The sequence below is a fragment of the Phaethon aethereus genome (genome assembly GCF_964289735.1).
Source record: "Phaethon aethereus genome assembly, chromosome: 14".
Lineage (NCBI taxonomy): Eukaryota > Metazoa > Chordata > Aves > Phaethontiformes > Phaethontidae > Phaethon > Phaethon aethereus.
The window spans coordinates 4703066-4727916 of NC_138590.1; the positions used below are offsets into that span (position 1 = coordinate 4703066).

The 24851-nt window shown below is 44.3% G+C and overlaps 1 protein-coding gene across 1 annotated transcript in view; it reads left to right on the plus strand.

Annotated features, from left to right (window-relative positions):
- SLIT3 (slit guidance ligand 3) overlaps positions 1 to 24851 on the plus strand; it is a gene marked incomplete at its 5' end in the record, with an annotated part of 526167 nt that overhangs the window by 472225 nt on the left and 29091 nt on the right. Inside the window, 3 exons of the mRNA XM_082006257.1 lie at positions 1567 to 1706; positions 14098 to 14191; positions 19530 to 19667. Coding sequence (XP_081862383.1) covers positions 1567 to 1706; positions 14098 to 14191; positions 19530 to 19667 — 372 coding nt within the window. The remainder of the gene's footprint in view (positions 1 to 1566; positions 1707 to 14097; positions 14192 to 19529; positions 19668 to 24851) is intronic.

Here is a 24851-nt window from a genome sequence, read left to right on the forward strand (position 1 = left end):
TCCTCTTTGCTGTTCCCTTAGTTTCTGAATTTGCCCATGTCATGAAAATCTAACTTTATCCTCAGGATCTGACCTAGGGCATACTGAAGGTGGATGCTCTGTACCATCCCTCCCTTGGGAGTCCCTGCACTCTGCTCAGCCTGTGGCACACAGGAGCATGAGAAGCAAATGTCATGCTGGGAGCAACCAGCCCAAAAGTGCTGCAGTTTTCTTCACAGATTCTGAAGATCTCCTCTTTCTCCAAGGCACTCCTCATCTCAGCCCCGTGACTCCTACATGCAGCAGGATAACCACCCCACGTCCACTTTGTCCATCTGAGCTGAAACAAAGCAGCCTGCAGCTATCTCTGCGCTGGAAATTCTCCTGGTTTCAGGAAGCAGTGGATGGCAGTTAGTGTGACTGCTCTGGTGCTTTCTGTTTTTCATCCTCGTCAATCAGTAGTGCTTTACATTGGTTCAGTTCCTTTGTTGCCACCAGAACTTGCATGGGAAAGGAAATGAACAGCTGAGTGAATGTGTAGTTTGGACTGGAACTCGAAACAACACGACTTCCCTTCCACACACACGCTTTCTGTGACTAGTGAACAGCAATACTGTTCAAACACTTCAGATCTCATTGCTGGCTTCTTAGAAGGCACTGAAATGACTGGAGCACTTAACACATGTTTTTAGACTCTCCTTTAGGAAACTGTGGCCTCCACCTCTTCATCACTTACAGCTAGTTTAAAATATAAAGGTTCTCTTAGCAACCGTAACTTCAAGAGAGAAAACTGAGATTGAAAAAAAATTAAAGTCATTCTTCAACCACTTAGTTTCTTACACTCCCTCTAGGGACCACACATCACAGTCTTGTGAGACAAAATATTTAGTGCAATTATTCTTCAGTAGTGTCCACATCCTCACAGCTCCTTCCTAGCTCTGCCATTGTTTGTTTGTGTTTTAGTTGAATTATCTAGACATCGTCAGCTCTTCTACAAATAGATGTTGGAGGAGCTGTAGAAGTACTGAAACCTTACTGCACTTGTAAAAGCAATCATTCCCAAACATTTCTTGTTTGGACAAGTGACAAAGTGGTAATGAGAAGAAAATGTTCATGCCTGTAAACTCAATTCAAGCTGTTGTTCTTTAAAGAAGAGCTGTCTAAAACCTGCCAAGTTGCCCTATCATTGTGCAGTCCTCGGTAGGCAAGTATCCACATACTCGCAAAATAATTAACAGAGAAGCCAAGGATTTGAATATTGAATGTTGTGATGAGTGTCTAGTCTCCTGCCCTGGAGTTCCTTACCTCAATTCAGGGCTAGGGTTATCAACAAAGCAAGCAAAGGGAAGCAGAACAGAGGCTGTCTCCTGCTGATGCTTTTATGTCTCATGTAAATAATGACATGACCCCATAACCATCAGACTGCGTCCTTCACCAAACACGTAGCGTTGAAGTGCCCGGTACTTCACAACAGCAGTGTATTTCCCTCCAGCAACTCACGTTGACATGTTTTATTTTCAGTTTTATACCTCAAACCTCCTGCCCCTTCAGATCCATGCTAACTTTTATTAATTTCTTTCTCCAAAGCTGTTCTTGCATCCTTGGGTATGAGGGGGAGAGGTGTGAAATAAACCCAGATGACTGCGAAGATAACGACTGTGAGAATAACTCTACATGCGTGGATGGGATCAACAACTACGTCTGTCTCTGCCCTCCTAATTACACAGGTAAGAAAGGGCCACGACCAAAGAAGAACAGGAATCCTTGGAGTCCCTTCAGTGCCTAAAGGGAAGGGTCCAAATGCACGTTTACTTTGTCCATGAGTGCATAATTATCCAAGAATCTAGCCCCATTTTAAAGCAACCTGGATGTCTTACCGGAAAAATGTTAGTTCTCCCAATATTGCAATATACATGCTCACAAACATGGCCACTTTCCTGAGTCAAAATACTGATGCTTCATTGTAAAATACATTAAAAACAACAGTGAAGTTTAAGGTGTCAGAGAAATTTGTAGTCCTGCACACGCATTCTGTAAATGTATTTCAGAAATGTTCCCGGTACTGAGCTGAGTCTGATATACATCTGTTATGAATCTTGGAAATTAAAAATAGTTCCTGTTTAAATTATGGTAGGAAAATAGCTTTTGGGGCATGGCTTTCACCTGAGATCTCAGAGGTCCGCATTTATTAAATAAAATGAGCCTGACAATGTGCTGTTTAAATTCATTATCTCCATTTCACAAGTGGAGAAGCAAAGGCTGTGTAAGAAACTGTCGGCTCAGCTGTAGTCTTCAGAGTGCATTCATGGCCCTTAGCCCAGCTCGGCAGATGTGCAGTCACCTGCTAAGTCCACGGTGACAAAAGTTGGTAACTGAGTTAGAAATGGGATTAGTATCTCCGGCGCCCATCCCGCATTTCAGATCGATTCCTTCCTAAGCCTTCTGCAAGAGCAGAAACCCTCCTAACTGGAATCGAAAAACGCTTTTTCTTAAGCTGGTACTGGCGCATACCGTTGACTCATTCAAACCGCCGTAGCGCGGCCTTCCTGGCTCAGCGTGGAGTGGTAAGGAAACACCTGCAATGGTTCCTACTTCCATCCTTTGAAATGGGTTTATTACCTTCTAAGCATGGAGAAGTAATGAAGGGCTTCTTGTACGCTGGAATATATTACATGTCAGGGGATTTAATGAGGATCAAGCTTGAGTGGCTGAGTAAGGCAGGAGGAAAGCTTCTAGAATTTCCAAACTCTTAAAATACTTTTGTGGCTGATACGAAGGAGGCCCATGTAAATCTTTAGCTGAGAAAAGCCTTATGACTTGAATGTACATTTATTGGAGTTCTAAAATGATCTTTCTGCCAAAAACTGGAAAACTTCAGCTTAGCAGAGTAAAGTTTTGCTTATAGGATGTTGAGCCCATTGTGCTTACTTGTGCACTATTTATGTGAGCTGTTCTTGGGTGGTTTCAAACAAAACTCTGTACAAGGAGGCAGAGTCCTTACATTTACAAGAGGAAATATATTTGCCCAGCCAAGAAAAGACGTATCTGGTAAGGAACTGAATCCAGTATATATGCAAATGCACTTTCCTTTTCACAGGCATATTGCAGATTATTTTGGGGTTTGCAGACAAAAAAAGGTAGGAAAGAACTAGACTGGGATTTCTTCTCAAATGACAGTCTGGATAGGGGCCAGAGAACTCATGATATCATACTTCAGAATCAGTTTTGAAATATTTTTAATCAGCTTCCAGCTTTTTTTTTCTTCTACCTGAATATTGTCTGTGCTGTGCTTATGCTTATTAGCAGGAGTTTGTCAAATACTAGACCCCAGTCTTGTAATGTGGGATACACACAATTGTATATACCATACAATAAGCATTTGCTATAACAATGCAGGCAATGGCTTTGACTGCAGTTGAAACAAACTGAATTTTTGAAGAAGAGCAGGAAATACTTCTGGAAAATATGATATGAATCATAAGTGAAAAAGGTTGCAAAACTGGGGTGTTGCTTAAACTAGAAATCTGAAGGGTTACAATAGTTCACGTTGGTTAAAAATGGGAAACGTTTAGTGAACTGTGATAAAAGAATTGCCTTAACCTGCTTTGCCTCCATTTTGGAGGGGAATATTTCATCAAACCTGAGCAGTCACCTGGAAGGACTCACTGCAGTGCAGCTGGCTGGGCTGAAATATCCCTCAGAGGTACACCTGGCCCTCTCGGAGCGGGAAGGCAGGGAACAGCATAAAAGGACTGGAAAGAACTGAGGCCATCAGCCAAACAAAAGTTACATACAAGCCCAGCAAATCTGAGCTCTGGTTTTAGAGGGTTGAAGACCCACTCTTAGAGGGTCCTTGAAGAGTTGAATCCAAACACAAGAAATTGGACATCATCTGCGGTTGCTTGATTGAATGATCAGCAGCTAAGGAGATGCCATGGAAGCACATGGGCAGGTCATGAAGAAGCACTATGAGAGGATTTGTATGCCTGACCTGAAAAGAGAGAGATTTAGTGACCAAATAGTTTGGCTGAAGTCTCCTGTGACATCCAGGGCATCTCTGTGTATATTCTCTTTAGATAAACCTTTTTATACTGAAGCCCTACCTGAAGCTACTGTGACAATATCTATCAGGGGGGGAAAAAAAAAAAAAAGTAGGTGCTGATGACTTCAATATTGTGTTGAATATGCTGAGAACAGTGAATGCTAGCATTTCAGAAAGCAAGCGGGTCACTGGAGGAGTCAGGAATACTTTATTCCTGTGCTCAGAATTTGCTGTCGAGCTACCTGCCTCCCTGTCAGGTGCTGACTGCGCTCAACATTGTGTTCGCAAACTGTGCGTGCTTCAGAGTTGCCAAGCGTATGGATTTAATCTATATTTATATGAACAAAATATGGATGATGGAGGGTACTTTGCAGGGAAGCAGTTTTTCTGTGAAATAGCCTGTGGGACAATGAGCTCTCAATGTGGTACTTTGCCTAAAAGGGCAGTGATACCATAGGCAGAGTATAGCTAGTAGGACAGAAAATTAGGTAATAGCTATGTTGTGCCCAGATGTTATACTTAGTTCTGTTGTTCAGAATTCAAGGAGCAAGCTGAGAGGTGAGAAAGAGGATTAGAGGTGAAACATTAAAAAAAAATGGCGGATTCAGAATAAGGTCTTGAAGATCTCAAGCGAAATCTTATTTGGCCTAACAAAGAGTAGCCAGACAGAGCAAGGGGTTTTTTTGCTTTTTTTCCCCACAAACAACTGTATGGAGAATAGAAATTTCTTTAAAAGGTTCCTTGGTTGGCCTTTGTGGCTGAACAAATCCAGACCAAACATTTTTATCAATGTAATTATATAACACTTGTTGGTTCTAGATACAAACTGGCTTTCTCTGCAGATGCTGTAGTTAAAAGACAAGTTAATTCAAGAGTGGTCTGTGTTACACTGGAGATCAGACTAGACGTTTCTGTACTGATAATCCGTGATGTTTTGAGTAGCATTCAGGCTGTTGGTTGTAGATGCCCCGCTCAGTTATTGCAGATTCCTCCTTTTCTCGACTGTAGAGGCAGGCAGGCTCTGGTGGCACTGTGAAGTAGGCAGTCTGAATCCCTCGTCGCTCTTGCGGGCTCGGATGCCATAATACTGGTAAGACTGCAATGGTATTACGGTAAACACTGCATGTATGAAATAAATGTATGTTGTAATACAAAGACTGGTCTGAACAGAGGGAGGAAGAAGGTCCAAGAGCGTGTGTGTGTGTTGTTCTGTAAGAAATATTTAGGATCCCCCTTGGTTTAGTTGACTAATGGTTAAACCATGATAGTAAATCTTGCGTTCCTAAATGAAATGCAAATTAAAAATGCATGTGTTGGAAATGTTGACTGTTGATAGAGTTGCAGTATCCAGGGTTTGGTTTTTTCCATACCTTAGTGTTTTCCTGCTTTATCTTCTGACTGTCTAGTTTTACTAGTTGCAGCCTTTTTAGGAAACAATATCTCAAATAACGATGCATGAATTTTGCTTTCATTGGATGGAATAATGAAGGCCAAAGATCTTTCTTCAATTAATAACATTTTGCAGTGTTTTCCTTTAAAATTCTTTGCAGTCTTTTCCCCCACTCAAAGTAGATGAAAAATGGCCAATTTGTTAAGTGACTGCTCAGGGAAGGAATTTCCCACACTCCAGCCCCATTTCACTTTCATTAAAAAAAAAAAAAAAAAAAGAACACGCTACACCAAAAACCAACCCACACTCACACAATAACCTCCTTCCTAGTTCCTTTCCATCTAATAACTTTAAAACATTGTGCAAATACAAATGGATTATAAGAAATAGGTAAACATAAGTTAAAGAAGACAAAACTGAGAGGGAGGGTAGGCAGGTAGTTCATTGCCATAAAAAAGCTTCAAGCCCTTACCTGCACCACCAAGTTTCCTCACCATTCTTAAAGTCAATGTTCTCAATGTTGGTTGCCTGTATTTACATAACCAAACCAATACTCATGCTGTGTAGCAGAGTCCTGATGGCTTTTATTGTCAGCTGATGCCTAATTTTTCCTCTCCCCAACTGGTTATTTTAATCTGAAGCTAAATTACAAACATGTATTTCCTCCAGGATAATCATGTACCCAAAGTCCAGCCAGCTCTAAAGCCCGAGTAGCCTGTGGGCTAGTTTACAACCTGCTTGGACCCCTGATGGATTACAGCTCCTCCTTACAGTTATGTAGGCTTCCCACCTCTTCAGAAAGAAACATATAGGAACATCAAAAGGGGAAACTATGAATTAGATGAGTCACCCTGGTTCTTCTCCTTTTCGTATTTTTCTAATTTTTGTTTTCTTGGCTTTGACATGGCCTATCTCCAGCTATCGATACAAACGTTCCGCCGTCTCCCTAGCTTTGTGGTTTACAAATGCAGGACAAAATTCACACAATTTTTCCTTTCCATTTCTTTTTTTCTATTCGCTACTGTCATAGACCTCCTTGAGAGCCGTCACTGTTTTGCTCATAGTTCTAGATCCAAATACAGAATTTCATACCTCCAAAAAGAGATCCTCTCCTCAGTCTCACTGTCCTCTCTGCTCTGCCTTGAGGATATGTTTTGCTCTGCCAAACATACATAAAGGACGAAATGGGCTGTACAAACATGTACTGTGTACTTTGGCTTTATGCTTTACTTGCTAGTTGATTTAGTTTTGTTTGTTTGCTGTGACTTTTCCTTCTTCCTATCTATTTGATTTGAGCCAGAAGTAGAAATGTGTAGTGCTTACAAAAAGATCAGGGCATATTTCAGTTTTTGCTAAGGATCCTAAAAAGCCTTAGCAAACAGCCGCACCTTTTTGTTCTGAAAGCTAAACAGAAAAAATTTGTGGCTTCTACTACTGAAAATAGGTCTTTTCTAAAATACATGGCATCCCATGGTGGGGAGCAGAGGGAGCAAGTGTTTTAAAATAGCTTGTTTCCCTGGGAAAAAGCTGCAAGCAGTTTGTATCACAGAAGAAAAATACCTCTCTCTCAAAAAAAAAAAGACTACAAACTATTTCTGGTTTTATGTGTTTGGAAGAGAAGGCTGAGATCTATTTTACCTTAGGGGACCTTGTGGTGTCCTGCGGTAGATGGTATCTGAGATTTTTGCAGTTATGCTACTTTTAGACAGAACACTATTCACTGTTAGTGATTATGGTCCCTTTTTCTGGCGTATCTGATTGTGGTGATGTTGCATGGCCAAAGCCAAGCACTTAGTCAAGCCAAACAACTCTGGAAGAAAGAAGTTGCGTGGTGACTTGTGGCTGACACTCTCTGCTGCAGCTCTCCAGCCCGTTCCCCATCGCTAACCGTGGTGAGGCTGGTTTGCAGCAATCCCTGAGACGGGACCGGCGACAGCTGGATGAAGCTGAAGGGCATCATTGCACTGTAGGTTGTTTTTATCCCCTTGGGAGTTTTTAACTATGTGTTTGGTATAGGAGCAGGAAGGTTTTAGGTAGCGTGGTTCAGCCTTGCGGTTCCACAAGGATATGGACTGCCTAATAAACACTGAAGGCTTAAACAAATACTTAACTATCAGCCTCTTTTAAAATTTTGGAACCTTAGCCATCATTTCCTCGAGACAGAGAAAATTGTGGTCGAAGTTTGTTTTATTTTCTTCCTTTTATCTGAAGGAGTTCTGCCTTACATGGAAGTTTCTCAGTTTTATTTACTTGGCAAATGTGAAATGTGTTTGCTTTCTGTGCAAAAATAAAAAGGCACCCGCATTCCCACTTGTATGACTATGAATGAGAAGTGCTGGAAGAGCTGGAAGTTTTTAGCTTTGTTCAAGAGCCTAAGCCCGTTTCCAGCCCTGTTTTATTAAGAGAGAACCACATATCATTGCTATCAGATTGGACTCTCTTATCTCATCATACTGGGACTGCAGAAGGAAATAGCACAGTAACTGGCAGTGCTGCAGCCTGTCTTTAGTCACAGTATGGGTGTCCTGTCATGTTGGAGCTCTCGGCTCCAGGATTTCCTCTGGTCATATTCCCATTTGTAAAACACAATGTGTCACGTTAGGGGAACCGGATATACTGGAGAATTTCTTCTTGTTCATCAGGACCACAGTATATCGCTAAGAAAATGGAATCTCAGCTACTACTGTCTTAAAGGATGGGTGGAGTGAACATCATCCTCAAATGGGATTCATAATCCATTAAACCCAATCTGTGAAGAAACACATCAGAGGATTAGAAGTTAACCGCAAGCCCGTTACCTGCCTGCCTGCTGGCAGATGGTGCATACCACATAGTTAATCACAGAATCACTAAGGTTGGAAAGGACCTTCAAGATCGTCAAGTCCAACCGTTAACCCAACGCCACCATGCTATAAATACATAAATAATATAATAAAGCTGGGAGGAGCGGCGTCCACCTATGGACAGTCAGTGTGTTCAGCACTCCAACACCACAGTGATGGCCATGCTAGAACTGCCAGTAGGAAATAAGTAAATCCTTCTGCATATAAAGTATTCTTCAGAGACCTCTATTGGTTCAAAGACCATGCTGGGTTTATGTGGCAAGGTTTTGGTAGCAGGAGAGGAGGGGGACTCTAGGGGTGGCTTCTGTGAGAAGAGATCAGGAACTGCTCCCCGTCCCTGCCACTACCCAAAGCTGAGCCCATCAGCAATGCTGATGAAAAACTGAGAGAGAAGCAACTATGCAAACGCCAAGGGCACTGAAGAAGAAGGGGGAAGAGGTACTCCAGGTGCTGGAGCAGAAATTTCCCTGCAGCCCATGGAGGAGAACACAGTGAAGCAGGTTGTACGCCTGCAGCCCATGAAGGACCACGTCAGAGCAGCCATCCACACTGCAGCTCATGGAGGACCCCATGCTGGAGCAGGCGGATACGCCCTGAAAGAAGCTGCAGCGCACGGAGGGGAGGAGCCCATGTAGGAACAGGTTTTCTGGCAGCAGCTGTATCCCTTTCAGTCTGTTCCTGCAGAGCTGTATCCCATGGAAATGACCCAGGCTGGAGCAGTTCTTGAAGAACTGCAGCCTGTGGGAAGGACCCACACTGAGAAGTTCATGAAGGACTGTATCCCATGGGAGGGAGCCCATGCTGGAGCAGGGGGACAGCGAGAGGAGGAAGGAATGGCAGCGACAGAGCGTTATGAAGGGACCGCAACCCCCATTCCCCATCCCACTGTTCCGATGGGCAGGAGTCTACAGTGTGCCCGGTGTCCCACCTGCCAGCCCTGAAAGGCTGGCACAAACCACAAAAGTGTTTTGGTGTCTAACGTGGCAGCCAAGTGCATTTGCTACTGAAGGATTTTCACAGTTTCTCTTTTCTTCATTGCGAGTTGAAACAGTTTGGAAGTAAAAAATTCATTTTTTTTATTTTCTAAGAAGAGCCTCAAATCTTTTTCATCAAACATCAACAACATTCCTAACTGAATTATTTTCTTGGAGGAACATCCTATGTCTGTTCCACCCAACCATTTTTAGGTTCTGTGTTCTCCTGAAATTTCCAATTGGCACTGACTTCTTTTTAATAACTGAAAAGAGAGAAGGGGAAAACAAAACACAAAAAACATTTCTTCCGATAGAAGTTATTAGATATAAAATGAGTAATCTCTTATGAGAAAAACAGTTCAGTAGTTTTTTATTAGCAGTAAAGAGAAGAGTTCCATTCTGACTTACCTGGCAAAGTTCAGAAAATTGCGACATACTATTTAACCACTCAAATACCTATCTTCTCCCTGTGCAGCCTGTAAAAGTTTGCTCTGTGGATAAAGGCCAGGCTTTCTTCATCCTTTCTTCACTGTAAGCACTTTCCTTTTCTCAAGTAATATTGTGAAATTCTTGACAGCATTTTTGCTTTTAGTCTTCCAGGCCCTACAAAAGCTTCACTCACATTAATGATAAAATCTTCTATGTTGCATTATTAATTATTTCATGAATACCTGAACGAGAGAACAAAGTATCACCCAACTGACATATGAAACAAAAAAATCTTCTAACTTGATTGCAAATCGGTCTAGGTTGTCTTTTCAGAACTGCAGTTTTACTTACAGATAAGTAAAATACTATTACTGCATCCAATCTCGCTTTTACCGATTAAGGAGAATTAGTGTAACTTGGATCCTGGTTTTAAAAGTCTAATGTGGCATGAAATATATAGCTCTCATGACAGCACAGAATGGAAAAAAAGAAAGATGATTATTAAACTGTGTGTAAAAGTCATTTTTATTGCTCTATTGTTGTTTTGGCTTCGTTCTGAGACGTGTGGAAGGCTACAGAAAAGCCTAAGCATGTTTCTTGGCAGCTCTTCATAAGCAGTGAGCCCTGTGAAAAGTGAATGTGGAAAGCCCCATGAAATTCATGATTTTGCTGAAAAATTAAGAGCAGGAAAATGTCTCATGAGACAAAAAAATGTTATGCTGTGTTTTTTTGAAAAGCAACGATCAGTGCTGGTGAAGGGGACAAGGGAAGTAGTTTCTCAAAGGGGCAAAATACCTTTTGTATTGTTTGGGGATTTCCCCCCCCCCCCCCTTTTTTTTTTTTTAAATAAATGCATGAGACAGCAGCAATGGGAGATCCACCGGTTAGAGTTCCACCTGTGAGTACCACTTGGTTCTAATCGGAAGGCGACATTTTTTGTGGCAGATCAGACTGCTTCCTTCATCTGTCAAATGGTTGCTTCTCCTAAACAAGCACTAATTACCAGCACATTACCACCGGCCTTACAGAGTCTGTAATGCAGTGCCCACACGGCTGAGGATGTGCTTATCTTTATAAAGGTACCCTCTTCATATCACACCTCAGTTCTACAGACCACAGAACATCGTTGCCCTAATACCTAACACTAAGTACTTCAGAAACCCTTGTGTACCCGAATTGCAGCTCTGATTTGATAATACATAGAAGAGAGGAAAATGGGGAGGCTGGATTATTTTCTACATTTGGGACAGCATATTACACTGAAGTCTTGTGTTGTTTTAGCAGGATCAAATATCTTCCACAAAGAGAATCAGTGCTGCTAGAAGTTGGACAAAGATTAATGTCCAGTTTGTTTTTAGGTTCACATAGCTATCCGGTGAGAAACTTGGACTAGACCTTTAATGGCTGCACAGAGAAGCCGCCTTGTGTCACTCCAAAAAAAGAGGACCAGATTTTTCCTCTGATACCGACATTAAAGCGGCCAATGAATATTGCACTCTCGGGTCTGAGGGCAGATTTTTTGGCCCAGATATTTTCTGAGTGAATAAAACATGAGAAAGTCTTTGTGTAGCTGGTGCCTTGGGTTTTGTTTTTCAGAAAGTGTTTTATTTCCCTGGCATGCTTTCTGCAACATCTAGTGAACATTGGTGGAGCCTGAAATAATGCATCAAGAAGAATTTTCTTCCTGAGATGAGGCTGCTCTAGTTGCAAGGCATTCCCAAGTGAGCTCCCTAATGAGTGATAGATGGGAAAAATAACAGGAAGGATCCTTAAATGTTCCAAGTTTTGCATGAAAAATGATAAATTTCTTTGGATGCTATGTTTGGTACCTAGCCTAGAATTCTCCTACATTTTGATAGTGGTGCCTTCAGAATGACACAGTGAGTCATAATATTTGACATTTGGAGAAATTTTTACTGGATCTCTAAGCACTTGTCAAGACTGTTGAGAAGAATACTTTAAGAAGAATTATGATTTCCTTTGAGAGTTTATGAAACTGTTCTTAATTTTTTCAAAGCCTGTTTCCTTTTCTTCAAAACAACAGAAAAAAAAAAGAAATAAAAACTTCAAAAGTATGTATTGACCATTTTTAGTGAAAGGATAGTTGAAAGCATCTATCCACGCTGTATTCAGTTATTAAATGGTCTTCCAAAAATATTTCCAGCTTTAGATCATTGAGTTCTTTCAATGTCACCAGCCAGTTACATTTTTTTTCATGTTTATTTTCACGTAAGATTCATAGCACACAAGGGACGTGAGGAATACCGAGACGACGAACTGGCAGTTGTCCAGGCATCCTAGCAAGTTCTGACCTGCTCACGTTCGCCTCTGCCCAAAGGCCGAGGGAGTCGCTTTGCCTGTTAGTGTTTGCGAGGGCTGGTGGGCTGTGGATTTGGGGATCGCTTAGTAAGCAGACCTGTCTCCAATTCCGCTGCCTCAAAAATGTGTTAATAGCTGTCCCCAGTGACAGCTGTGTTCACATTTGTTAGACTTGAATGTCTCTAGTTGCCTTTGAGGAGTAACAAAGTACAATGGCAAACCTCAAGCCCAGTGAATGACCTGTTTCCCTGGTTCCCATGGATTTGCAGCACTCACTTTCAGTGGCACGTTCCTCTTTCTGAGCTGGATGCATTCATTACATTTGCCCAAGATTTGTCCAGGGCTGTAAAATGACTTGGTAGTATTTAATAGTGGTGGCTTTCTGGGATTGCTTGGCTCCGGATGGAATTGGTTGTCTTATAACTGACGCTGTGAACCATAAGCTGTCCACTGCAGATTGCCATGCCAGATTTCTCCAGTGAACCCAGCGCACTAAAGGTCATGAGGGTGTGTGTGGCACATGAATACAGGGGTTATGCTGGTAGTACCCTCTCCATGCTTCCAGGGCTTGTATTCTTGCTCCACTTTCTCACTTATGCTTGACAATTCTCAAAAGCAGATATAGTAGATGTTCCATGTTTGAAACAAACAAACAAAAAAGTAATTTTTGCAAATACATATTATACTTCCATTCTACTATGAAGAGTCAAATAAAAAGCTGTGTAGTTTGTACTGTAGGGAGGCTGGAGATGTGGGAGAAACAACCTGAAGGAGTGAGCTGGGGGTGTTAACAACTGAAACCATACCTGTCACCACCAGAGTCATCCTCAAAATGGTGCTCTCGGTCATCCCTGCCGGATCACAAGACTGATAAAGGACAGACAGTTCTGATTTGCATTTTCTATCTGAATTTTGATCTTTGGGGTTTGCTCAGCTTGTGTCTTCAAGTGTTTCTCTGTAGCCACTAGAGTTAAGAAATGTAAGGATTTTTGAAAGTGGAGTTTCTCCCAAGGCAGGTGGAGCTGCAGCTTCGTGAAAATACCGCTACAGCATTGCCAGCCCACCCGTGCCTCCCGTGTTACCCTTTTTCCCACACTATCCACATGGCTTGTAGCTCATGTGATGGTATGGATCGTGTATAGGCTCACAAAATATCCCTAACCTTGAAACCCCGCAGATGTGGTCTTCTGAATTAGCCGCGCAGGGGACTTGGGGACTGTGGCTTTTGGGGGTTTCCGTGCAGAGAGTACCTGACCTTTGCTTTTCCTGCAAGGCTTTGGGAGGTGTGGGGTAGGTTTCTGTTGGTTTCTTGGGAAGGCAAAGATTTCTGTGGTCTTTGGCTGGATCTCAAATCCTGGGGTACTGAAGTGTGACCTAATAATTTAGGACTCGGAGAAGCGTGGTATTTAAATAAACTATCTGGTTTTGAACATTCTAGAACTATTAATTATTAAAATGTACACAAATCCAGGGAGGTGCATGGCATGTAACACACCATACCTAGAAACAGCTGAGCTAAGCTTACATGTGATGTTTTTCTTTCTGAAAAGACATAATCTCCTGTGAGCACAGTAGAGCTAGTACTTTTCTTATAAATAGTGAACGTTTTATAATTGCATGCAGTCCTAAAGCTGGTTCCTATTATTGAGAGTCGCAGAGGTTTTGGGGGTGGGTTTGTGGGTTGTTGTTCTTTTCCAGAATGATGTCCAATCAGCTTCTTTGGCAGAGTATTAACTACGGCTAAAATATGTTTCAGTGTGAAAATGTTAACGGTCTGACGAGCAACTTCGCTTTTGTGTCACTTTCTTGCTTTGATGTAAGAATTTCTGGGTCAGGAACTGCCCATTTGATCCTTAGTCCGTCTCCAAGTGGAGTTTATATGTCATTCCATTTTATACCAGCCTTTCAAATTCACGTGATAGAAACAGTACGGTCAGTATAGGTCAAAGGAGCCCAATTTAGTGAAGTCTCACGTGCCCTCGCAAGGAATAGTGTCGCCTCCTGCTGAACTACTGAGCTGTCTCCATTTAGGAAGATTTCCCATCCCCAAACATCATGGTTGAAGCTGCTTTAGGATTGTCCAAGCTGTGTTACAGCTTTATTGCTTTTCTTTTGCCTCAGGTGAACTGTGTGATGAGGTGATTAACCACTGTGTTCCTGATCTAAATCCGTGCCAACACGAGTCCAAATGTCTTCCCCTTGACAAAGGAACCAGGTAAGCGTGTGTGTATATCGGTCTCCACACACTGGGCGGATCCATCCATTGGCTTGACTAAAGCTGAACTGGCAGTGAGTTTGGGATAAAAATCATCAAAATGAAGGCAAATAGTGCAAGACTATATATGCTTTACACTGTGTCACATTTTAATTCTGATGCAACCATACGTACTTTTCTAGCTTGTTTACTTGAAAATAGTGGATGTACCCCCAGAGCAGAGAAATTATTCTGGAATAGAGCGTGACAAAAGGATTACTTCTGGAACAATTACTGCAAAGTATCTTATCCTGCCTCAGAAACTAAGGACGGTTTCTTTATGTGTTCCTTAGGGCATCAGTCAATTCAAGCATCATAACAGGAGCCTTAACAGATGTAACTCAGCTCCCCTCTGCCCATGCTGGCTCAATGTTTAAAATCCAGTCCCCATTCTAGCTGCTGAGAAGGGAAAGGTAAACGTGGCCAGAGCATAACGCTGCAGGTCAGGAGTTTTCGGTTGTATTCCCACTTCAGCTGTTGTCTTCCAGGATGGCTGGCAGTCTTGGGGTGCGCTGGCAAAGGCTGGCCCTGACCACAGTGGGGCTCCTCTCCCCACACTTCCTCACCTGGGCAGCCACAGAAGACAACTGAACTGGACGCCTCTCACTCGGGAGCCGCCTTCTTCCGTTGGCTGTAGAGGCGAGCCTGGCTCGGCTCATGTTAGGTTTTGTGAAGTCTCCTGTGTTTGCACTTGCGTATTGGGAATGGCGCTGACCGTTTCACAGGGGCAAAGTAAAGCCTCATGTTTTAAATGGCAGTAAAAGAGAGTTGGGGTGTTTAGAGAGGTGCATAGTAGCAGCGTCCATCACTTGTCTGAACAGGGAATTTCAGAGCAACAGAGACAGTCAATTGAAAAGTCAGGCTCTACGGAAAGCTTGTCAAGCAAAGGTCTTTGAATCAAAGATGTAAGAAAGGAGGACAAATTCAAGAGAGTTCAGTGCAGTGTGAGCTGCATTCTGCTCTTTACACTAAGGCTGTTTTCACAGCCGCGATGCAGTCCTGGGGCCTCACCAATTCCCTCCTGGGAGGGAGGGCTGTGGTTTTGGGGAGGGATGCCCTCGCCCAGCACGTCGCGGAGGAGAGACGGTAGCACTCCTTGGTCTTCCTGGTAACTTGCAGTTGGTGTCCTATTGTGTCCTGTGAAGCAGCTGGCATGTCAGAGTAGTGTAAACTAATACACAGAACATTTCAGGATAGTTCAAATGAAGTGAACAAAAATTGTAGAGATGCTGGCTATCTAGAGGGCAGCTGAATCTCTGCCAGACAGTCAGTCTGTACAACTCAAGCCTTTCTTTTGGGTGAAAAACCTCCGGACAGAAATGTTTCCAACTCTTGAGGAAGATGAAATCGTTAAATGACTAGGACAGTTCCTGAAATGATGCACAGGGACTGGATAAGGAGGTGTGTACTGATACCTAAATAGTCCCTGATGTTCCTCCCAGCTTTCATTCCTAGTTAATCCATCATTCAGCTAATCCAGTAGCTACATCATGTTACGAGGCAAAGGCTTGTAACTCAAATTACCTTATGTTGCTAGATGTATGAAGGGATGCAGACAGCTGTGGTCCTGAATGGTTTTACCCTTGCTGGAAGCATATTCACACCTGCCACAAAAATCATTTGAGTAAATAAGACACTTTTTCTTGCTTGCTTGCTAGAAAAGCGTTCTTCACAGTGGGGCCATTAACCCTTGAGGGGAGCCTAAGTAACTACTTGTAAGTATCTTCTACTACTGTGCGTTACGTTATTCTTCCCACTATTCATAGAATGCTACACAAAAATTCAGAATTTCTTTACTTTTTCTGTCCCATTTTGCTTTCTAGCAGGCCAGACTTGAGAGGTGAAGGAGACTGCCCAGCCTTGAACGTAGATTTATCCAAGAATTTCTTTTTCTTTCATAATTCAGTTGCACTAAACCATTCATAATGGGCTGAGAGCCCTCAGCAGCTTTTGCAGGCATGTGTGGTTGCTGCTGGGTCTCGCCGAAAACAACAGCCTCCAGTCCTGTACTGTTGCTGAGCCCTTGAGCGGTTTGATCCCCTGACCTGTGATGTGCCATACATTTAGCACATAATGGTGCAGTGTAATGCCACCTGCAGAATGAGTCCGGCTCATGCACCAGTCCTCTGCTCTGCTTAGAGGGGCGGGGAATATTAAAGGCAGGAGTCAGGCTTGTTCCTGAGCTGACCATCCTCTCGTTACGCTTATGCCCTGGGCATGTGAGTAGGACACACCAGTGAAGACTACCATAGCAGCAAGGACATGCGTCGCTCTGTCTCTCTTGCCTTCAGCTCTAGTTGGTCTGCAACTCTGCAGAGGGAGGAAAAGATGACAAAGACAGGAAAAAAATAGGAAGCCGAGTTATTTATTGATATGGGGAGGGAAATTCCATTCTGGCCCTGCAATAGAAGCCATGATTCACGGCTTTAATACAATAGACATTGAGTGCATGCAGATGCAAATCCCGTCGGATAGGCCAACATTTTAATACCACTAGATGTGTTTTTAGGCGCTCTCTGATACCGGGAATGTTGCCATCACTACAAGGCTGTAGCAGAAAACAAGATTTCAACTGTACTGGTGTCAGATGGTCACTGGGAAATGAGATAACTGATCTAATGGCATAAATTACTCTCTTACGAGGATCTGAATAGGAAAGTTTCTTTGCCTCCTTACTGATACTCAGTCATTTGCTGGCACTATGTGGGATAGGGATGGAGCTAATGTGCTGTCATTCTCTGGGGAGAGAGACCTTGGGTTTCTGGGGGGAGGCTGGGCGAGGCACTCATGTGGCCGCATTTCTCACCTGCTGCGCTCCAGGCATGCATTTTTTTGTAGCTTCAGCCTAGAGGTGACACTCTAAGAGCTCAGAGATGACTGACCCAAAAGGAATTCCATGTTTCTAAAGGGAAAGCCAGGCTTGGAAGCAAACTGGACTATTGCAGTGTGTGCTTGGCTGCACAGAGCTATGTGCTTTCTAAGCTAAAATTGCAGGTGGCTTTCCTCACTTCCAGCCTCCACATCTTTATTGTGCTGTTACTATAGAAGAAGAGTAGCCTTCTGTATGCCAGAAAACAAAACAAAACAATATTGAGGAAAAAAAATACCATTTAACACAATGAAATGACTTCTAAAAAAAATAACTTCAGGAAAGGAGCATGTTTTTCCATTCACTGTATTGATGTTGGAGCATGGTATAAATATACTTTATTATTCTAAAGCTTGGAATTATTACCTGACAGCTTAAAATGCTGATTTAATGCAGCCCTGCAGAGAAAAGTGGTGGTTCTGTCATTACTAAGATAGCCAATACACATCATAAAATTGATGCATGGCAGCCCTGAATAAGGAACTGCACATCGTTCATTATTACATCACTTTATATTAGGACTGCAGGGATCAATAAAAAGCAACAGGATTAAATGCTGCCAATTCCCCCCACAAAGTCTTTTGATTGACATTATTTGCTTGCAGGTGTGACTAAAATGTTGCCAAAAAATGTTGCCCACTTCTTATGGCTTGGGGAAGGAACACTTTTTGCTTTTTGCTCTGTTTTGTCATCTCCGTTATGTTAATCTCCATATTCCCTGAGCCACCAAGGTGTAAAAAAGCAATTCAGGCATGCAGAGCTGGAACATCAACCATCCCGTGGCTGCAGGGGTCATGATGGGGGCCTCTCCTGTAGGGAGGATGGAGAAAGAAAGTATATGCAACTACATAACGTTCTCCATCCTACAGCCCACGATAGGCTTTGCCCTCCTTCCTCCTTATTTAGCCAGTCACAAGCCGTGCTTTGAAACGGAGCCTGAAGGTCGCGTTCTTCTCCGTGCTTGAGCGAGGTGGTTGCTGAGGCCCCGGTGCTGTGGCAGCCGTGCACTGGGCGTTAGCACGCACAGGACCTGCTGTTGCACTCTGGCAACTTTCACCCAACTCGCTGCCTTGCCCTGACGAGCTGGGGAGCGGCCAGGAGCCAAAATACACTGTCACTCGGAACCAGACTCAGCACACCGATGGCTGCCTGGGAAGTGGAAATACCTTTCCTCATCAGCTCCTGCCTCTGAAGAGGTTTTCCACAAGGAGCTTCCTCCTGCACTTGCCCCACCAGGCTGCTGGCAGGGAGGAGGAGCAGGAGGCCAGCAGAACAGGTTGGTGGAGCAGTAGTTTCCCATCTGATGCCGCCTCCCTCAAGTTTCTAAAGTCTCTTCTCTTCCAGCCCTTGATGGCAAGCACGCCAGGTCCAAACAAGGGGCTCTAGCAAGAGCACAGACTTCTCTTTTATTGCTGAAGTTAACTGTAGCTCTTCCCTTGTTTTGGTTGAAGTGATAGGCCTTTTGTTTACCAGATGTGCAGTAACATCCAGCTGGGAGGAGTAAAACATGTTTTATGGACTAAAGCGTGTTCATGACTAAACGTTGTCTACACTATAGGTTCAAAAAGAGGCTGTTCAGCAATCCCAAAAGATCTGTTCCACGTCAGAGACTTTGGGATGCATTTTCTATTGTCAGGTTATTAACTTCTGCAAGGCTTATAACAGAAACGCTGATGCAGCCTTTGTACAACAAACTTGAGAATTGCATAAAATAAAATAAAAAGCCAATGTCTGCAGGTTTGGGTGCATCCCATTGCGTTGCTCCTGTGAATGGCGTTATCCCATAGCAGCAGGTAGATGCTTCGCCTGAGTCTCACCACGGGAAAGGACAGGCTTAACGGCAACTTTCCATAGCTGCAGCAACATTTGCTATGCCTTGCAGATGAATGGCAAACAGGTGGTGGTGTCAAAACTGATGGTCTTTTTCTTAAATTTGATGAGTTTTATGGCTTGCTTGCAGATTGCTTCCATTTGGAAGGTGGAACCTTACTGTGCTCTATGTAGCTGCATAGGGCCAACCTCAGACATTCAGCAGCGTGCGGACATTGGCAAAGTCATAGTCTGAGACACCAGAGCAACTGCCCTTGCAGAATATTGCCTTTTCAGTCTGTAAGGTTAGGGAAGATGTTGTCATCTTTAGCATTTGTGAGACTGCTATATGATCGCCCTTCTCCACAGGCTTGGCTGAGGAAAAGCAGTAGTATGGTATTGCTTTGCTCGGCTTGAATTTAAGCAGATTGCAGAACCTCAGCTGCAGACATACAGGAGGGACTCAATGAGCATTTCTGATGGCAGGAATTGTGCTTGATGTTTCCAGGAATAACTGCTAACACCTTTCCATCTCGAATCAGATCGGTGCTAGGCTGCCTGCGTGTGCTGTTGTTGTGAATGTTGAAACAAGCTATTAACAGCGATCTTCTTGCGTTCCAGATGCGAGTGCTTGCCAGGTTACAGTGGAAAACACTGTGAAATAGATGATGATGACTGTGTGGGCCATAAGTGTCGCCATGGAGCTGTCTGCGTAGATGCAGTCAATGGCTACACCTGCGTCTGTCCTCAGGGCTTCAGGTACGTGAGAGTCAGCTCCTCCCCCGGACTGTCTTCTGTACGTAGTGTTGGGGCACTTTCTTTAATTGCTTTCATCCTCAGAGCTAATCAGCCTCTAGATAAGGTATCGATCTGTCATTCCTATGCGAATGGATGGCTCAGTGCTTCAATTCTTGTAGCTGAAGTAGGTCTTAACGAGTTAACTGAATACAGGGGGTTGATGATTCTGGCTTTGCAAACAGCAATTTGCCTTTTGTGCGGTGCTGTGTTAGTTTGCCTGCCTGCCTGTCCCAGACTTTCCTGGTAAAACATAAACTATATGGAGAGAAGCTTTGCATGTGCGAGAGTGAGCAAAGGATAATAAAATTACAGATAAGAACCCTCAGACCTGGCTGCAAGAAAATATGAGTCTGAAGGCTTTGTGCCAGTATGTGTGTGCCTGTTGGTAGATGGGCTCAGTACGATTTGGGCTGTAAATTTCCAGCCTCTGATTCTGACAGCTGCCAATATATCTGACTCCTGGAAATCTCTCTGTCTGTCAAAGATAAGTGTGCTGCGCCAAATGGATTCACTAATCATTGCCTGAGGCTGGATACTGGCTTCCTTCCAGCTAAACCTTTTCTGTGTTTGAAATACACCCGAGACAAAGAAGGAGTACCTGAAAAGATCAGTCTTGACAAAGCAGAAATTGCATGAGCACTTATAAATCATTTTCTCTGCTTTGTATCTGCAACTGTTTTCATTCTTCTTGCTTTCATCCTTGCTGGTTTTTGGTTTTTTACCCTCTCAACACACATTTCTGTTGCAAAGCAGACAGCCTTCCCTGAATAGGCATTGATACGTAACGTGATGTCAGCCCGTGGTTTCACAGAATCAGACTTGTTATTTACAGGGTATCAGATATGCTCTGAATTTCAAATTCATACCCTTTTCTCCAGGTTTCACTCTCTGCTTCAATCCCTTTGATGGCCTTGGGGATCTTGCAAATTGGTGACTGCTAAGGATAACAAGTGGCTGTCCCACAGTGGAATTTAAATGCTCAATGTTATCTAATTGTTAGAGTTGAGAAATGGGATTGCAAAGCCGTATCAGGAGTCAAGCGTTAACTTGAGCCTGTCATTAGATGGTAGTGACTGGGAGACTTCTGCTGCAGGTCCTCTGATTTTTAAGGCGTGTCAGTACTAGGCAGTGGGGAATGTGAGGTTTTTCTCCAGGAAGGCAGCCACAGAGTTGGGCAGAGATGGTTCGAGTTGTGACATGGTTGAGCGGAGCAGCAGGGGTCGGTGGGAGACTGGTCTGGGTCCCTTCCTGTGTACCAAGCAGCTCTACTGGCAATTTAGGCAGCGCGCTGGATTAGTTTATCACACATCGGGGACTTCAAGAGCAGAACCTGGAATAGCCCAGCCTGCTCCCTCGCTCAAATGAGGGGGTTTCATTCTACTAAAACTCCTCTAAGAAGAGGAAACACCTTTCTACACAAAGCTCCAAAAGTTAACTACTAGCTTAAGACAGCACTTGGTAGTCCAAGGTAGACTTGGGCAAGCAAAGTAATCCTGCTGCCTGTCAGCAGCAGAGCCAGGATTAACTTGAGGTCTCCTGTTTACTTGCTTTTTTTTGCACTAGCCCATGCCACCTCCCTAAATTTCCTGTGCAAGGCACAAGGGAGCAAGGGTCTTTTAGGAGAAAAAATCACAGTGAGCACTAGCAGGCTCCCTCTGCCGAGGCGGAGAGCAAGCTGAAGCTCCTTGTGTTCTCCATGCAGAATAGCCCCTGATCTTGTTTGATTTCGGGATTAAAATTCTGCTAACAAAATATGATCTGCTCATTATTCTTTCCATGACTCCAGCCTTTTGCAGTTTAAAGGGCTGCTGCTCTGAAGGAGGTTCTGATATTTTTTTCCCCCTCTTAATATTGCAATTGCAAAGATGGTGATTGACAAAAGTTCAGCCTTCTGATGTTCAGGGTTACAGACTCAACTGTTCACAAAGCGTACGGCAGGCACTGGGCTGTGCGGCAAGGAGGGAACTTTGCAAGCCTTTGAAGGCTGCAAGTGTTGATGAAAAGGAGAGAACACAAGGGGTGGTCAGTTGAAGGTAACTAGGAGACCTACTTAATAAAGTTTTTTGGCAAAGTATCAGGAATCATTCCCTAGCAGTGGGTTTGCAGAGTGACCTCCCAGTTTCCTAGAGCTTATGCTGTTGTAATACATGCATAGATGTATAATAATTTTATGGTTGTCACTACTTTGTACGTCAAAGCCACTTGGAGTCGCGCATTAATAAAGATATTAAAACCTACATCCTCGCACAGTTGAACAAATGGCACTCCAGTAATTCTTAACAAGGCAGGGCCTCATACGCACAACGACGGACCTCTGACGACAGCCCCGAAAAGCAATCGTACCAACATGCACACACCTGTGTTCCCATCTTAGCATTTCCTATTCACCGTTCATGTGTAGCTGTGCTCCACGCAGCACCTTGCCTTACCACTCGGCAACCTTTGCAGTTACATAATACGCTTTCTTCCTGAGGAGTTTTCAGTGTTTTCTTCACAAAATAACATTTGTTTACCCCCTGCAGATGAAAGCATTTTTGAGAATTTGTGAGCCCCATTGGGTAAAACCTAACTTATCCAACCTTCCCTCTAGCAATCAGCCTGACGGTCATGTTGTCCTGATAAATGTTACTCTAGTGGGGAAGCACACATTAAGGCTGCTGAGCTTGATAGAAAGCACTGCTCCTCCGTTGTGTAGACGCTTCAGAGTTCTCCACCGGGAAAGTTTGCTGCAAGAAACTCAGCAAAGATCATTTAAATAAATGAGATTGTAGTGGGCAGAAAGGACTTGGCCAAGCTATGCAACTCAGGCTGTGCTCCACGTTCCACTGCCAGGGAAATAAATAGTATTAATTATTTCTAAAAATATATTTTTAAAAATATTTTAAAGTAAACAAAGAAAAGGCCTTGACAGACACTGTTGCTAATGTAACTTCTAGATGCCAGTGGCAGGATGGCTGCACTTCCAGAGCCACCTACTGAAGGGGTTTCACAGCAAGGAAGGCTCGTGCAGGAGCCGTGCTGGGAGCTGGGGGAATCCTTCTGAGCAGCACCAAGCACAGACACGCTGGCTTCTTGCAACATTTGCTTTCTGTTAGTGAAGGCTGTTGCGGGTCGCACGGATTTTTTATTATTATTATTTTTATCTTCCATGAAATTAGAATTATATACACTGACTTTCCTTCTGCTTTCTACTTGTTGCTCACAGACAAAACAAAATGATTGGCATTAGGTAGAACAAAGCTAACGGGCTGGGTTAGCATTGCCCCTTTCTGCTGGTCACCTCTGGAAAGCAATTACACCTGACGTCAGGCCGGGGGCACAGCCATTGCGGGGTCGGCCCTAGCCGGATCCCTTTGCCGGCTCTCCTGAGGTGTTTGCCAGCCAGCCTCCGAGCCCTGCGCGGGAGAGAGCGATCACACACTTAACGACCAGGCTTTGAGCAAGGAAGTGCTCCAGTCGGGCAGGCCACATCAGTGCCTGGGCAGCAGTGGGGACGTGGCACTGATGTGTCCTCAGTTCATCGGCCCTGGCTGGGTCCGACTGCTGTGCTGGTACGCAGCTACTGCAGTAACTGCCTTAAACTGGATAGAATTGCTTTCTGTGTATCTGTCTTCTCATGAGGTTGTTCCTGGTTTTTTTAATATTCCCTCCTTTTCTTAGAAAGGGGAATCCAAACTGTCTCTTGCTGAGCGGTGCTGTGCCCCCCGAGGTGCTGCGCTCACCCTCCAGGAACGGGGTGGCCTGTGGGGGTTTGCCAAGAAGCTGCAGCAAAGGGTCTTGCTCGGGAAAGGAAGTCTCTTAGTCTGTAGCTAATTCATAGCTTAGGTGTGTTCACAAAGAGATGTTCCCAAGAACAAATTTACTTTGAGAAACATATCAGACTGAGCAATGACAACCATTTCCCATTGTGGTGGATCGACCCTGGCTGGACATCGGGTGCCCACCAAAGCTGCTCTGTCCCTCCCCTCCACAGCTGGACAGGGGAGAGAAAATATAATGAAAAGCTCATGGGTTGAGATAAGGACAGGGAGAGATCCCTCACCAGTTACTGTCACGGGCAAAGCAGACTCGATTTGGGGAAATTAACTTAATTTATTGACAAATCAGAGTAGGGTAAGAAGAAAAAACAAATCTTCAAAGACCTTCCCCACACCCCTCCCTTCTTCCCAGACTCAACTTCACTCCCGATTTCTCTCCCTCCTCCCCGCCGAGCGGCGCAGGGGGACGGGGAGTGGGGGTTGTGGTCAGTTCATCACACGCTGTCTCTGCCGCTCCTTCCTCCTCAGGGGGAGGACTCCTCACACCCTTCCCCTTCTCTGGCGTGGGGCTCTCCCCGGTTGCAGATGGAGATCCGCTCCCCCATGGAGCTCCATGGGCTGCCAAGGACCCTCTGCTCCGGCGCCCGGAGCCCTCCTGCCCCTCCTGCTCTGGGCTGGGGGCTGCGGGGCTGCTCCTCTCACACATTCTCACTCCTCTCTCCGGCTGCAGTCGTGCAGGTTTTTCCCTCTTCTTAACCGTGTTCCCCAGCGGCGCTGCCACCGTCGCTGACGGGCTCGGCCTTGGCCGGCGGCGGGTCCGTCCTGGAGCTGGCTGGCGTTGGCTCTGTCGGGCACAGGGGAAGCTTCTGGCAGCTGCTCACAGCAGCCACCCCTGTAGCACCCTGGTGCCAAAACCTGGCCACGCAAACCCACCATATGCAGTTAGTCCCTCACGCTGTACTGCCTGCCATGCTCCCATTTCCACTGCTGCCCACTGTACTGACCCTGTACGTCTCCAAACCCTCCTTGGAGCAAAGTAAATGGGGTTTCACAGAATCACTAGGTTGGAAAGGACCTTCAAGATCATCAAGTCCAACCATTAATCCAGCGCCACCATGTTCCCTAAACCATGTCTTGAAGCGCCACATCCATACATTTTTTTGAACACACGTTTACCGGTTGCCAGCCATGTTGCATGCCAGATTACACTTTTGAGATACATTTGTCTAAATGAATAGATTGCCTTGTCCCTATGCAAGATTATGCTCTTCTGGTAGAAGACATTTACCGCTTGGCTGACGGGGAGTGGTTTGCTCCCCCCGAACCCTTTGCTGGTAGTATTAGCAGCCTATGACTGCACCCGCTTACAGCGCGACATGTCAGTGGG